At 38.1% G+C, this 16,152-nt stretch overlaps 2 protein-coding genes across 2 annotated transcripts in view; both read right to left on the bottom strand.

Annotated features, from left to right (window-relative positions):
- LOC147818375 (uncharacterized) overlaps window positions 1–16,152 on the bottom strand; it is a 109,446-nt gene that overhangs the window by 13,863 nt on the left and 79,431 nt on the right. The gene's annotated exons all lie outside the window — the stretch shown is intronic.
- The window catches only part of brinp1 (bone morphogenetic protein/retinoic acid inducible neural-specific 1), a 112,670-nt gene that overhangs the window by 59,547 nt on the left and 36,971 nt on the right, over window positions 1–16,152 (bottom strand). The window contains exon 3 of the mRNA XM_023419611.2: window positions 3,697–3,887. Within this exon, the coding sequence (XP_023275379.1) occupies window positions 3,697–3,887 (191 nt within the window). The remainder of the gene's footprint in view (window positions 1–3,696; window positions 3,888–16,152) is intronic.

Below are 16,152 nucleotides of genomic sequence, written 5' to 3'. Positions count from 1 at the left end.
GATAAAATGTGACTTTCATATTAATATGCTTCCAAAATACATAAATGTGATTACTCTATATTTTTCAGTAATTATCAGCTCAGTATTTCGATCAGTCATGTGCCTTTGTTAGCCTTACAAAACCAGTAGGCTCATAACAGAAAAAGTACATGTTATAGCTATATGACATTGGTTAAGCATTGTAACCATTTCTATTGATTCACAGGAGGGAAACTCTAATGGGGCTCTTTACACTTGACCACTCAACTTCACGTTGCCTGGGAGAAGAAGACTTCACTTCTTCCCTCTCAAGTGTATAATGAATCTTGAGATCACAAAGAGTAGGTGGCTAAAGAGAGAATTGGCTTCTTCTTACTTCATCACTAGTCGGCTGTGCACCTTTATTGGTTCGTATAACTGTGTTCTTTAATGGGCAATCACACGATTGAGATAAGAGTGTACTGACCCATAACATGAAACAAAATGGCCTCAAGGTTAAAGATAATATGGTGATAAGTCACAGGTAGAGAAGAGGAGCCAGAGGTGAAAAAAAGAAAGAAAGGCAAGAAATGCAAAGCGCAGGCAGAAAAAATATATATAGCGATGCAATACAATGAGACTGCCAATGATTCTGTGGTTGAAAATGATACTGATTATTTCTGTGACCCAACTATTCTCCAATTTTAGCCACCTGGTGAATCTGTGGCAGTGTCTTTCCTCCTAGCTTAGACACGCTTAATTACATTTTACCTTCATATAATGTTCCAGCCAAATATTGTATTTCCAATTTCCAAAATAAGTGTCAGAGCACGAATCTCCTTACGAAGTGGTGTACTTGATCTTGCAGCTTTCTAACCCTTCTTAAATGATATTGCTCTGCACTGTTTAGCAACATTATTCAGCCTTGTCTTTAACATTAAGTGGACTTCAAGCTTTTTAAATGAAAGGACTCCTTTCTTTTTTCTTGTAACTGCTTAAGCATCAATGGCTCTAATTAAAGTATCAGTACCGGCATACCAAAACTGTTTTAATTTGTTCTGCAATTACGAGACAAAAGGACTGGACAATACCGGCTGGCTCTGTTCCACCGCTTTTCTAAATACAAAGAATCTCCACTGAATTATAGGTTTAATAGATGTTTTAAAAATTGAAATAAATATACCCCAATTAAACCAGCTTAACGTGCGTTAAGATCCTGTACGGTGTTATATGAAGGAGAGGAAAAAACATGACATGAAAAGTATCATGAATATTTCTCAAAGGCATTTGATTGTGAGATTACAAAGCTACAAACCTCATTTTAGAACAAGTGGAGCGACTACTTGGCAATGTTTCATGCATACAATTATATAATACAGGGTTTGAGGAAAAGAGTGGATTATCTTACTAATTATATCTTTAAAATGCAATTGGCAAAGTAATCACAGTTAGCTGCCTCCATGCATCCCTCTGAGCTCGAGATAAGATAAGAGATTTGAGGGAGAAGCCATTTATATTTAGACTTGGACAGCAGGGTGCTTAACTTTTATTTTGGGAAGTACATTCAAAATACCGCAATCATCCATTACATAAATTCATTCCTCTTCCCGTGGTGAGTATTCCAACTGGACCTTTAATGTGCCTTTTAAAAATATATTTGCTTACAATTTGTGGGATATTTTTGGGGGGTTATTATTATTATTATTATTATTATTATTATTATTATTATTACTATTATTGCCAAAAATAACAGCCTTCATAAAATACCAGCAATACACATTTCTGTTCATGCTAGTTTCTGACAGTGCTTGTTCTGTAATGTTCACTATCTCAAAGGTGCTAATTGTTTCTGATAATGTTCTATAATTAGACAGTGCTTGTAGATAAACCAGAGCAATACATATGATAATCATTCTCCTCCATTACCTGAAAGGGCCATAGGTTATCTACAGGTGTAATTACCATATGTATGACTGTAATGGTCTTGGGATGTTTTGAATGAAATTGGAGCAGTGTTGTAGATTCTTGTGCAGTCATGGAGCTGATTCAGAGGATGATTTCTTATACATTTCATACAATTGGCACGTCTTTTTTAATCACATTTGATCTATCTATCCATTGTAGGAAAAAAAGCATATTGTGTTAGGTATACATACTGATTTAAACATGGCTATGGGAATTCTTTTTTTTTATGTGTCAATTTTGAGTTTTGACTGCCAGCTGGTGAAGAGTTGAAATAGCTGCACACAATATGCTCAAAGTCAGTTAGTCATCATGACATGTTTATACGGTATGTAGATCAGTTGGCTGGGCCATCATGTAAAGCTAGTCGTTCTGTGTCTGAATCTGGTTTGTCATACTTTAAGTATATTTACCCAGTTTTTTTCTTAAACCTGTTCTTCATCAGGAAGCGAACCTTAACACCCCACATTCATGAGATCCAATATATGTATTATTCTAGATAGCAGAAAACTATTCATTGAAAGTCTGATTTCTGTATTTTGATGGGCAGCTCCCAGCAGCTACAGCTCGCTTCTGCATTTTTGCCGAACGCGAGAATTCACATTATTTCCATGATGTTACAGTATGTTTCCACTTTTCAAATGTCCCCACACATGTTCAGCGGGGAAGAGGTGCAGCGATTGATATCAGATAGCCCTGTCATAGCTTTGATGAAAGCTCCAGGTCACTGTCCTGCTGGAAAATCCACTTAAGCCAGACGAGATTGAAAACCTCTGCAGAATAGAGTGGTACTTCTCTTTAGTTAGTGTGGAGCTGATCCTGTGCAGGCCACCCACAACAGACGGCTGACAGATCCACAAACCTGGGCATATCGAAACGTAGGTCGTACATGCTTTTAAGTTGTCATACACTCTCAACTTTTGTTGTTTGACTAAAATGCTGAATGTTTAGACTTGTCGGCGAAGTAATGGTTTGGAAACTGCTACTCATGCTGGCTTTTCTTTTTTCCGTTTGGCTTGGTTTTACGGATGCAGATGTTGCTGTGTCTCAAAGATGTCTTATAAAATGGTTCAGTAAATCTGCTGGTCTTCCACTGTGGTTACTTTAAGATCACCCAAATCTTGCTTTGGCAGAAAGTTATTTGTTTTGAGAGATTTTCTCCAGTCTGCTTTGTCCTGCCCTCTTCCAATGTAGCTGCAGTTTTGCTGTAGTTTGAGTTTTTCATCACCTTGGAGAACAACACGGCCCCAAACTGTTTCACTGAAGCTGTTTTTGACACTGTTGCAAACAGGCAGATGAATAATCCAGGACACCATGCTGTTGCGGTTTCACAGTATAATCATATGGGGCCATTGAATTCTGACATTTATTTGTACAAATATACAGAGAAATATTTATTCATTAACTTGCTGAAAGGGATCTGTCATTTTTTTTGTAGTATGTTGCATGTATTCTCTATGATTGATAATTATCAATTCAATGATAAATGAACCAGCTTTTAAAGGATTTATATTAATTGTATTTAATTATTAAATTTCACATTAAATATTCATATCAAGAATCAACAGTTTGGTACCTAGTACAACTTTTAGATACACGTCCAATTTGCAGCCTAATTAATTTATTTTCTGAGAAGAGCCTTTCCAACCTCACCTTTAATTGACATGCATGTAAGCAAACCACAAATCATGTGTGAAAAAAAACATTTAAAACAGAGTGTAAAAAGTGGTAATCAAGCATGGGAGTGAGCAAATGAAACCAGTGAACCTCTCTTACCTCCCAGGGTGGCTGAGATGAGAATGTGGGTTCCATATTTCTTAATGATGGTGTCGATGAACTGCTGAGTAGTGGGTCTGCGGCCCAGCAAGCGGACGCTGCGCTGGAACTCAGGCATGAGTGGCACGGGGTTCCGGATTAGGTCCCTTCTCTCGATCGCTGTGTTCCTCACCTTCCAACGTGCAAATTCCCTGACAATCACAGGAAAAACAAAAAAAACAAATAGCTGTTTACACCACAATTGCTGCAGTTCCAGTATTACATTATCAAAATGATAGTAAAACAGCATTAATTCCAGTGCGGTAACACAATAATTAGCCAGACTCTATCTCACCAAATGCATTTGTGGGAAAACAATACACATCTGCCGGTGCACTCTGTGGCCTAAATTGTCTGATGATGTTGATGATAAAAAATAAATAAATAAATAAAATACTGGAATATCCTTCCCTATGTACAAAGCAGCTCGGAAAAATTCACATTAAAGTTACTTTTGTTACTGGAAAGAACAATAGCAAACATCTTTAATGAGTGTGGTGATTAAGAAGCTTTATATTCTGCTTCTTCCGTTTTTCGGACTGTAATTTGACCGGTGTCTCGTGATGCCCTGTAGGATAATTTTCTCTGTATGGTGCTCTGACTTGAATCTCATGGAAGACAACACAAAAACCAACAAGGAATCATATTAACCGATATTACAACTTGTTCAACTGCGCCTCATTCTACCCTTGCTGTTTTTGACTGCAGTTAAAGATGTACTTCACAGCACAGATGTTAAAAAGACCCCTGCAAAATATCTGCATGGATGTTCATGATGTTTGCCTCTGTACCCACTGAGAAACACATCAAGAATCCATTTCCACAAACAGACATTACAGGAATCTCTGTTACTCTGAGGGTTACAGGAAAAAAAACAAAAACAAATCACCCTGTCCCTGAAAACACCAGGCTTTCTTGAGCTGTGTGAAATGCAAAAGAAGACACTGTTATTGAGTCAGAGGCTAATGCTTAGCATATCCAGGAACTGATAGTCAGGGATTAGGCATTCATGGAAGTAGGTTTCTTATTGCGTGGTGAAATTGTCAGGATAGACAGTTGCATACAAATTTAGATTTTGTTATTGTTATAAGACAGTTCATACATGTAATTCTGTATATTTGGTTGTTCTGGGAGACGTGACGCCAGAGAGAATTTCTGATGTATTAGATCACTGAAGGAGGCATCATTTCAATGCTAATTTAATCAGAAGCTGTGATTTTCATCATCATCATCTGTTCTTTCTGTCAAATGCAGACATGTTTCTATTTCCATACAGATTGTGCAGATTCCCAACACTTCAAACACCTCTATCAAACATATATGTACGTGCACGGATGTGTGATACATACGCTCGCACTTTGAACTAAAAGGTGTGAGTATGTGTATATTCAGTTGCCCACGTTCAAATGGAATGAGTATAAACAAGTGTGCACTCTCCACACTACTGAAATGACTTATTTGAGTCTATTGACAGGGGGAAATGTAATTTCCTAATTACTGAGTGATAGTTTTAAAAGGATTTCCTCAGAATTAGATTTATTTTGAATTTAGGTATATTTAATGCAGACTTTAGTACACAAATGATGAATCCAATTATAGTAAGTGTGTGACTTAAAGTACAACAGACACTCCACCACATCAAACACAAACAAAAGGTTTCATCGTCTCAATAACGCCACCCTAAAAGCCTGCTCTAATTGAAATCCGAGCTCTGCTCAATAAAGGCAGATACATTCAACATAAAGATCATCCAGTACACACACACACACACACACACACACACACACACACACACACACACACACACACACACACACACACTCCACAATTCACACCAGGAAGATTTGACTTGTTCTTTGAGCTTTATGGGTATTGCATTTTAATCCTACTAAAACATGTATTCAAATCATTCTTGAAGAAAGAAAATGGAGGTTTGCTTGCTGTCCACTTAAGTTCATGAAAAATAGAACCATAACAATCCAACAAGTAGATTGAAAAAGGGATTTCTCCTGTTCTTGTTATCATCCTAAAAATAGAAGTCAGTGCCTTTTTTTCAGGCAGAGTTTCAAGGTTGTTTTGTCAACAAAATATCCTGCAAACCACTCCAAAGTTCCTCACAATAATTACTTGTGGAAAAAAAAAGACTCGAGACTGGTAAATAAACGACTGTTATGTTGTTGCTAACATTGGGTATGTCACAATAGCAAAAATTACAAATAGCTCATTTTAGACTAATGTCTAATAGGATAAAATGATGAAATGATGATCTTCTAACCAAATGTTCGGCAAAAACACTTGTTGCCATTATTCCACACTGTAATTCAAGACAAGGAAGGAGATTGTGACCTATTATGATATTTCCTGCTACTGGAATGGTTTGCGGCAACATGCATACATTGTAGTTTCTCACTGATACTGTTGGTATGCTCATACTAAGCAACTTTCAAAATATGCAAAGACTCCTGCGCGCTATCTCGATTGCAATAAAAAAAACATACCAAAAAATACACAAGAGGCTAAAATAAAAAGGCATTGTGGGAGTTAGTTCAGGCACATAACATACACATATTGATTGTAAAGGTTTCTTTAAGACACTATGATAGACCCAGCAGCATTATTATCACCCTAAAGAAAGTGATTTTTTTTTTTTCCCAATTCTAAAAAGTAAGCAATTTGGATAAAAGTCACAGCAAAGTGCTTTGTAACAGCTTCATTCAAAGGTTTCCTCTAAGTATTTTTTTTCCCAACCCTCAAGGGCTCCTCATAATGATTCAGCCATGAATAGGTGGGTCCCCTCAAATTGATTGGTTACTTAGTTTGAATTCTCTGACACACAGTCAGCGATGTGTCAGTCTGCCTGAGCACAGCTTGACGGCAGCACTTTTTAATGCTCTATTCAGCACTCTTCAGTAGCATTTAAAGTTTCATTCCTCTCTGCCAGTGGACTGTTACGTAATCACACAACTTTATAATGTAGCCCGCATTTCAAAAGGTAATGTCTTCACAGCTCCCAAAAAGGAAAGCAGGATGAAGTCAACATGAAGTATTGGAAGGAGTTAATGAATGCTTATAATTTGACAATACGGATTTTCACAATGGCAGGAATGTCATTGTTTTTTGGGGGTTTTTTTTCAAGCAGATAATCAATAAACGCTTTAGCGGCAGATTTGCAGAAGTCTTCCTTTCTGACAACTTTGCAATTCCTCAACATTGCAGAGACACAAGTTCTCATCTGGCGGGACAGGGCTCACATCCCATACTTGTACATGCTGATTCAGCTTCCACTCCTGTTCCATGGCTTAGCTTCGGAAGAGGTACATGTTGCTGTTCTGAAATCTGGAGCAAACATTCAAGCCAAGAGAACTGAGAGAGACTTTCAGATTTCAGCAGCAGATGTACCAGTTTCTCTCTTTTCATTCCTTACCCTGGCTCTCACTGTATCCACCTCTGCCGCTATCTGCGGCTCTCTTAGATATCAATTCATTTTCATTGAATCCTCCTCATGGCTCCGTCACTGCCAATTATTATATAAAACTTTATGTGGCAGCCATATGTACTTGGACCCCTCTGCCCCAGATTAGGCATGCCAGCAGATGGAACCTGCGACATGATTCAGTGCTTTACTTCACAGCTCCAAGACCGGTTTAATGACCTATCAAAGGAAGTTAAGAGGAGATAAATGGCATTGCAGCTGCATAGGAGGAAAATGGGAACATAGGTGATTATTGCTTTATGGTGTTCAAGTAACTTGCGTGGGAGGGTGGGTATGTTACATTTGCCTGCGTGGAAGTGTCTGTGACCTACAGAAAATACAGGATCTATGATATGGAAGTGGAGAGCCATGAATAAATACTTTCATTTATGTATACTTATTGTAAATGACACTGACGACCTTACAATTTTGCTGAAGCATTTAATGGTGAAGCCTTATACTGCTGTATGGTGGGTCCTTATGCAAGGATAATACACTCCTTGCTCCCACACATTCATGTTCTCTAACAAGCAACATTTTGGCATTTTGAACAAAGAGTTTGATGATGGAGGATTTTTTTTTTCTTTGAAGAATCAGCTAAAGTCGGTTAATCCCTCAGTGCCCTTTATTGAGACCACCATTTTATCTGATTCCCTTCCAATGTTTGTCTCAGCACAGTTGAGTCGAGTAAACACAGACAGTGGTTGCTAGGAAATACATTATTGTAATCATACGGCCAACTCCCTCATCTCACGTGGATCAGGACGAGAATGTTTTTCACCAAAGATCATTTGCTTTAATGAATGTACCGATGGCTTTATCATGTCTGCTTCTATTTTAGACCTTAATCAAGAAAAGGCCTGAAGAAAAGTAATGTTTTGTGCCCACTGATTGTAATGAAATGTAGCTTTTTCCCCCACCTGGAGCTATCACTCTATACCACACTCACTCATTACAGAGCAATTGTAAGATAAATATTAAACTCTGCAAAGAGAGAGTATATGAAGGCAAGCAGAAGAAACTCTGTCAAAGTCTGTCAAAGTCAACACCTGAACAATAAAGCCAATAAAAGAAGCTTTCATTTGCTTTGGACTTTTCAGCATGAAACATTGATATGAACTGTATATCATATCTTGTGTCTTCGGTTCTCTCTGGGAACGCTCATACTTTAAAGTTATCTTTTGAGGATCAACTGGATGCAAACATATAACTGAGATGGCGGAATGAAAACAAATTAAAAATTTAATAGAATGTATTAACACATTTCTGCCAGTGTCCCGGTTTTATTATTTTTGGATTAATTGATGCTTACAAGGGGTGTAACGATTCATTCATTGCATCAATGCATCAACTGTAAATTATGCCAATTCAACTGCATCATTCTGTTAGAAGAAATAAACATGATGAATTACTCCGACTTCAGCAAAGATCATACTTGAAGGGCTTAGAACTCAAATATTTGCAGTTTCAAACAGATGATCATGGTCTCGACCAGGAGATTAATATTTTGCTGCTCATCATTAAAGTTGTAAAAGTCATAATATTTTTTTATAAAAATCAAATGTTTCTGATACTGTTTGGCTGACTTTTTTTCCTCTGCAATACACATTCAGTGTATATACACTCGGTAATTCTACTCTTCTCCAGGAGTTTGGATTGGTTATTCTTTGTATCTCAACACAGCTGTACTGATAATGCAAATTGGACATTTCCTACTGACGCAGGTTCACATTAAAAGCGTTCACTGGAAATTACTACGTGGCTTTTATTGTAAAACTGTCTCAGGAAAATGCAATGTATTTGTCATTCAGGTTAGCGCTGACGTTTATCAAAATTGTGCCTGCTGAAAGGAGAAAACTGTCATTTTCTGTTTTTTTTTTTCCTTTTTTTTTGTCAGCAGATCAGTTTTAAATATAGCAGACAATAATAGAACAAGACAAAAGAGCCACAGTGAGCCGTGAGATGAAGAGTTTCAGGCGACAGGCTGCACACCTCCAGCTGCTCACTAACGTAACCATCTCCATTACTTTGCCCTGCTGCTGCGTGGGAAACTACTCACGCTATACGCAGCAGGAAATCGGTTTGCGGCAGGTTTGTCCGGCTGCACTGTAAACAGAAACGCCAACTGTGGTGGCACATTTGCTTTTCTATTGTATTTTTAGTATATTCCAAAGGGGTGTTTGCTGCCACCAGAAATGTGACAAGTTTAGTATCAAACTGCACTTTATCCACTTGTAACGACTGGTGTCGCCACATCAAGCAGGACTTTAAGTCTAAAATAAGGACGGGGGAAAAACAAAAGAGCCTATGTGTACCAAATCACCAGCTTGTTTCATTGCTTGTTGATGACCCACTAGACACAAACTGCAGCAGTATTACTGTATGTTTAAAGGACAACATTAAAATACTATATGACCTCGTCACTCTGTAAACTATCCACTCCCTGCCCGTATGAAATGTTGGATTTCTATGAACCCCAAACGCATAATACATTATAGTGCATGTGATTTCAAAGTGCATAAAGCTTTCATTACTTCATCACAGCAAATCTTTACAATGACAATCATGTCTTATAATAGTTGCATGGCATTATAAATCTGATCATCATACTTTTGAATGTCAAGTATTATTTTGAATTGCTGTATAATTGCTAGTGTTGCAATATTTACTTCACACAGATTGTACAGTATTAGTTATCAGGGGTATCATACTGTCTTTATCCATAATGGATGGAAAGTGTGACTATGGCATGTCGTAGCACCTTCCAGGCAGCGTGTTGTCTGCTTCAATTAGAGTTAGGCTGTATCGACATCCAGTGAATATTCCCTAACCGCTCTGACAGGGGCAGGAAGTGACCATCATAAAGTGTGTCACCACAGGCACTTTGTTGATCCTGACGCTGGGGCCCAGATTAGAAAAAAACCTTGAGAGAGCATGACAGACATTCAAAGTGGAAGTGCGGCGGCACAGAGCGAAGAGAGGCACAGTCTCGTTGAAAGAAAATCTCTAATTAAGTGAGCGGGAAACTGGCTCGGCAGGATGCAGAGACAACATGTTCTTGGGCGAACTTGTCATTCTTGGCTTCTTGTTTACCTCTTGTCCTCCTCTCATACTGTATCAAAGTCCTCACAGTAAAATACAGTACGTATTCAGAAGGATATGTTGTTCACTTACAGCTTGACCTTTGACAGTCTGTGGTAAAAAAAAAAACAAAAACAGAAGACATCTGACAAAAAAAAAAGAAGTCTGTGCCATTTTCTTTTCACTTGAAGCAAACTACAAGCATTTATGATGAAACAAGCCAAATAAAAAATGTTACATCTAGCTATAAACATGTTAGTGTTATCAAAACACCCTGACTTTATTTGAAGCAGACTAGATGTTGTCATAAAGGGCAACAGCGTGACACTCAGCATTTTACAAGGAAGATTTAAAGGATGCACCTGCTGTAGAAAAAATAGTACAAGAACAAAAAAAACAGGCCAAAATAAATCTTACATTATCGTACTTTTTTAGTTCAAGTTGGATTACTTTGTGCTCATCTCCTTCAGTGACCTCAGATGCGTAGCACTGTAATGTAGGGCATAAATCAGAATATAGTTAATGAAGCTTTGTTTATTTACAGCTACCCTTTGTACACAGTGCTTTAATTTGATCTTTCTCAAGTGCCAAAGATATTACTTTCACTCCATCATTGCTGTTAATGCAAACACTCATAAGTCCTCTGGTATTTTGTACAGTTAATTGTACGATGGAATATTTGATAAAAGTAACAGAAACATTTTGATCTCTTGAGCCTCAACTGATGAAAGAGTTATGAGTGAATACAGCTTGTTGCGTATTTTGGGCTCATTAGTTACTGAAGTGAATCATGATTTTAGAAATTGTAAAAAAGAGAAAATAAACTTGCTCTTGAATCAACCTCTCATGTTCTATATATCCTGTACGCTTTTGAAGCTTATAACGATGTTTTTTACACAGACTGTGTTAGAGAGGTGATGATTTAAGTCTGTTGTAATTGAGGAGTCTGATGGTTTATGATTAATTATAGATTAGTGTGAAAACCACTTGTAGAAATATAAAATTATAAAAGATACAAAATCTGTGTGGAGCAAACCCTAAGAGGGTATTTCTTTATTTTTAGCCTCACCGTTTTAATTTATAGATAAAGATACAGTATTCATCATGCTGGAACTCTCACTATACTCAAGGATACAATATTTATCCTGCTGCGGTCACACCAAATGTTTAATTTAGAGTTACATTATTTGGTTGTTATTCCATTGCCACTGAAAAGCCTCCACATCCATGGAGGCTAAACATACTTGGTGGTTCTCGCAACTTCCCATTCATTCTGGAGTCTCTCTCTTCTGCATGCCACCTTCCACACAGTACATGTTTCATCTGGTGAGTGACTCAGCCCATATTCCCATGACAGAAATTTGAATTAACAGACAAAGAAAAAAAAAAAAAAGGACTAAATGAGAGAAAAGCTCATGCTTGCACACTGGATGGTTGCCAGTAACTGTAGTGTATGAATGTGGCTTTGCATGAATCTGAAACCTAATGCCGTAGGCTAAGAGAAGAGTCAGTGGAATCAGCAGTGCAATCACTAAAGCCGGGCTCAGACTACACGAGTTTTAATATCCCAACAAGTTTTGAAATCGGGTTGCATCACGCACATAAGAAGAAAACTTCACAGATGTTCTTCTCTATAATCTCAAACATGCTCACACTACAGGATTTGAAAATAGTGGCACATCACATGCTACAGGATATTATTAAGATTACTGTGCCAGAGGAGCGATCAGGGAGGGATGCACCACCTCACATGATCTCATCTAGAGCGATCTCATGGGGAAGCAAATGTAAAAAACAAGGAGACTGTGGTGCAACAACCTATTGTAATGTAATACTTGTGATAAGAAAATGGTTTGCGAGACGCAGTCAACACAGGTTTCTTCACATATCAAACATGTTTGATATTAATCGAGGCGGCCCAGATGAGTCTAAGAGCAGTTCAGGAGGTTTAAGACTGAATCTGTAAAATGATCACATTACCAGATAACCTGGGCTGAACGTCGGTACCGACCAAGGTCCAGGATCACAGTTCTCCTCCGATTGTCAGGAGGCATGAATCAAGGTTAAATCAGCCCAAAACTCCTGTAGTCTGGCTGGATCCGGCTTAACAAGATGCTCACTTTGACATGTTTTGTAAGTGACACATATGCGCACACACACACACACACACACACATATATATATATTTCTTTTCTAGATTTCTTTCTAGCTTTTTCTAAGTCAGATAAATGAATCGTTTTAACTTTAACTGAGGAAATAGTGTTTCTGCTGCAAGAATCCAGGTGTTTTTCATAGTGCCTGTGAAATGCAAAACTTCCCTGAGTAATCTGCACGTGTTTGGTGCCACTGATGTGGTTTTGAAAAAGTGTCTGCTTCCACTGATGTGAGAAGGAACAGACAGCATTGGTTTTCATGCTTTGATGAGGGATGAACCTGTCATTTTTAGTCATTTGTTCCACTACTTGTTTTCCGGGATGACTTAACTAATACTTCAATTGGTGGTTGAAAAGGATACAATACAACAAAATCACTTTGAACGATATACTTTAGTCAAATTCATTGTCACATAACAAAATACTCCATTTCCAGCAGCCAATCAAAGGAGCAGAGGAATCAGCTGCTGTCTATCTAATCCTCGCCCTCAAACTTTAAATCATCTCAAACTGAGCTCAGGGTTTGTGTGCATGCACAGTCAGTTTTGCATGTAAAAGAGAAATGCTCTCTGTGAGGGAGGATTGTGGATTGTGACACATGCATGCTTACTGTTACTGCAAGGTCATTTACCAACACCACAGTTTCTGTATTTATAAAACTATTTTTTAACATAATATAATGGCCCAGAAGCATCGCTTATGGTAATGGGATATTGCTCTGATTAGCATAGACATAATGATCCATCAAAACCATTAAAAAACAAAAAACAACAGACAAACAAAAAAAAAGAAGAACGGAAACAGCAGTGAGCTCTCTATCCACTCTCAGTGAGAGCAGATCATGACATGGGCGTGTCTGTTATCGCTTTTGATTTTTTTTTTTTGCAAAATCAAATCACAGCAAGAGAGTGAAGCAGATCCATCTCATCAGCTCCTGTGTTGTATCACTTGCTCACTCTACCTTCAACATATTTATCAACTTCCTTTTTTAAGTGTTGATAAAAGAGATGAGGAAGTAGGTGAATCTGGCTTCAGGATGGCGTGGATTTGAAAATGAACAAACAGTCTAAACAGTCGATTGATGCAACTTCTTTTTTGAAAATGAGAGTTTGGTAAAACAGTATGAGCCAAAGGGCTGGGAGTTGACAGGGATTATCTTTGCCATTTCATTTGTCTATGACCATAATACTATCTTATTAAAATTAATTAGAAAATGATCCTACGCATGGGGATTTTGCATTATAGCATCCTACATTATTTACAAAAGCCCACTAAACATCCCTGAGACATCATTGATTGAATCTTTGCCACACTGTTCTTTACAGAGCCATGCTCAGCTGACTGATAGCCATGAGGGTCTCAACAGAAAACGCTGGCAAGCTGCTAGGACTGGGGGAGACTTTGATCCAATAATGGTAATTCCCCCATGAATGACTTTGTGCAGCTATTTTGTCTTCCCACACAGTATTGACTTATTCCCTTTCATTGTGTACATGGTGTTCCCACACAGAAACAGCGCCGCGTGATCTCATCTACTTGGATATCTTTTTTTCAGGGATGTAAGAAAAATGTTATTACATCTAGACCGCCATGTGGCACAGCAGGGTTTATGAATGTCCATGTGTGTCGCATTTCAGGGGCTGCATCCTAAAGAAGAATAAGTTGTCAAGGCTACCAACAAGAGGTTGCCATGATTTACATCTTATGGGACCTTTTTAATTTGTCCAGTTCATGTGATTTACCAGTGACCGATGGGCACCAGAGGGCAAACACCTGCTAAATAAAACTTCATTCAGGCTGTCTTCGACTTTACGAGGACAGACTGCACCATTACCAAATGGCAGGCTATTGATCCTGACATACTAAGCACTGCAAAGGGTACACTTCTAGAAAAAACGTTGTTTTCCGACTGAATTAGAATCTTTGTAAAGGTTAAGCATGATATTTTTCAATATATTAGTTCTTAAAAAGTAAAGAAAAGCAGACTTTGAAGGATATAGTCCGTGAAATGGGACACAACCTCTGGCAGAGCTATACATGATTGAATCAATTCTTGTTTGATTTAGTTTATCACTTAGTGTATGTCCTACATTGCTGTGAGAGTTAATGCGTGAATGACATTATATAGATATACTCTATTTGGCATTAGTGTGCACAGTGTGCTAAGTAGCCTGTGAAGAGCACACAAGCCACACAACCTTACTTTATTTAGATTCAGGATACTTTAGTTCAGAATAAATCTACATTATATAGCATTTAGGTTGGTTATTTAAATGCTTGTATTATATATCACCTTACTACAAGCTGTAGGCATACCTCTGTGTCTATGTCATTCACTCTTGTCACCATTTTGGTGTCCATTTTTCTGTCAGTATTTTTCATGGATTCATCTAGGTAACTAGCTAGCTATGCGGGATGATGACGTTACCATTCTTAATCCCATCACCAGTCTTGATCACAATGCCCTGATTGGTTAATTGTTTTTTCCAGCCAGTGGAAACAGCTGTCAGTGGGCACAACACCAAACCTATTTACATTGCTAGACAAATCAGAGATGTGGGTGGTGATTCAGGGGTCTGGAAGCAGGCAAGCATTTCCTACCTCAGCATTTGTTTTATCTCCGGGGGCCTTACTCAATCATGGTTCTGTTCTGAGCCAATGTGAAAAGCGGGATCAGTACCATATCTGGACAGAAATTCATGGTCTTTCTGACAATCGAAGTTCACTAAAGGTTGCAACCCTGTGATTCAAATGAACAAGGGGCAGATATACTATCTCGGAGCAACCAAGCGACTGGATTACTCTCATCATTTATAGTGCATTACATACTGCAGTAATAACATTATTTCTTTGGGAAAGGCCCCCATAATCTGAGTCCTAAGAATCCCTGTTCCTGTGCTGCTACAGTATTATGCAGAAGCTTGACAGAATGAAAGGGTAAAAAAAAAAAAAAAAAAAAAATCCAGGCCTTTCATGGTAATAAGGAGGCAAAGCACAGTAATAAATCAAACAGACAGAGATACAATTGAAATCCTGTAAGAATTTCAGCCACCGAGAACCATTCAAAATATTACAGAATGAATCTTAATCCTATGCTCCAGTGCGCAGTGAAGGGCTAGGCAGAAAGAGGTGGGATGTTATTTTGGTTGGCCCGAGCTGTTTGCTTGTGCTTGTTTTATTTATTTTCACTTCAATTCTGGCATGGGCCGGATTTCTGAAGAGGGCATTGTAAATAGTGCAGGAAATCAGAAGGGCTATTTTGAAATTCTGTTATAGTGCTGCTGCTAAAAAAAAAAAGAGTAGATAACATCAGCACAGCACAGAGGCCATGTAAACATATCCAAGCTAATGGGTTTAGATAAAATTAGATGTGTGTTAACAGTAAATCGCGTTACATTCACTGTCAATGCCCCCACGTCTGTCAAGTTGATGATGGCAGTGTACACACTCTAACAGAGACAGCTGCATGTTTTTCATCAAGTATATAAACATTCAGTTTCCCTATATACACTTTAAAAACAAAATCTCATACATAATGACTCTATCTTATAGGTGATAGTCTCACGGTTATAAGGAGCTACAAGTAGAAGCTATTTGAGGAATTGGACTGTAAAATATAGTTGCTATTCCTGCCAGAATTACAGGTTCTTTTGAGTGGCACAATCTTGATCCAAACTGTCCTAGTGTGTATCAAAAATGCCCCCCCCCCTC

Source organism: Seriola lalandi, unplaced genomic scaffold, assembly GCF_002814215.2.
Source record: "Seriola lalandi dorsalis isolate HSWRI2012SDOR001 ecotype SW California unplaced genomic scaffold, Sedor1 jcf7180002054606, whole genome shotgun sequence".
In the NCBI taxonomy this organism is placed as follows: domain Eukaryota; kingdom Metazoa; phylum Chordata; class Actinopteri; order Carangiformes; family Carangidae; genus Seriola; species Seriola lalandi.
This window is presented reverse-complemented; position numbering and strand designations above follow the sequence as displayed.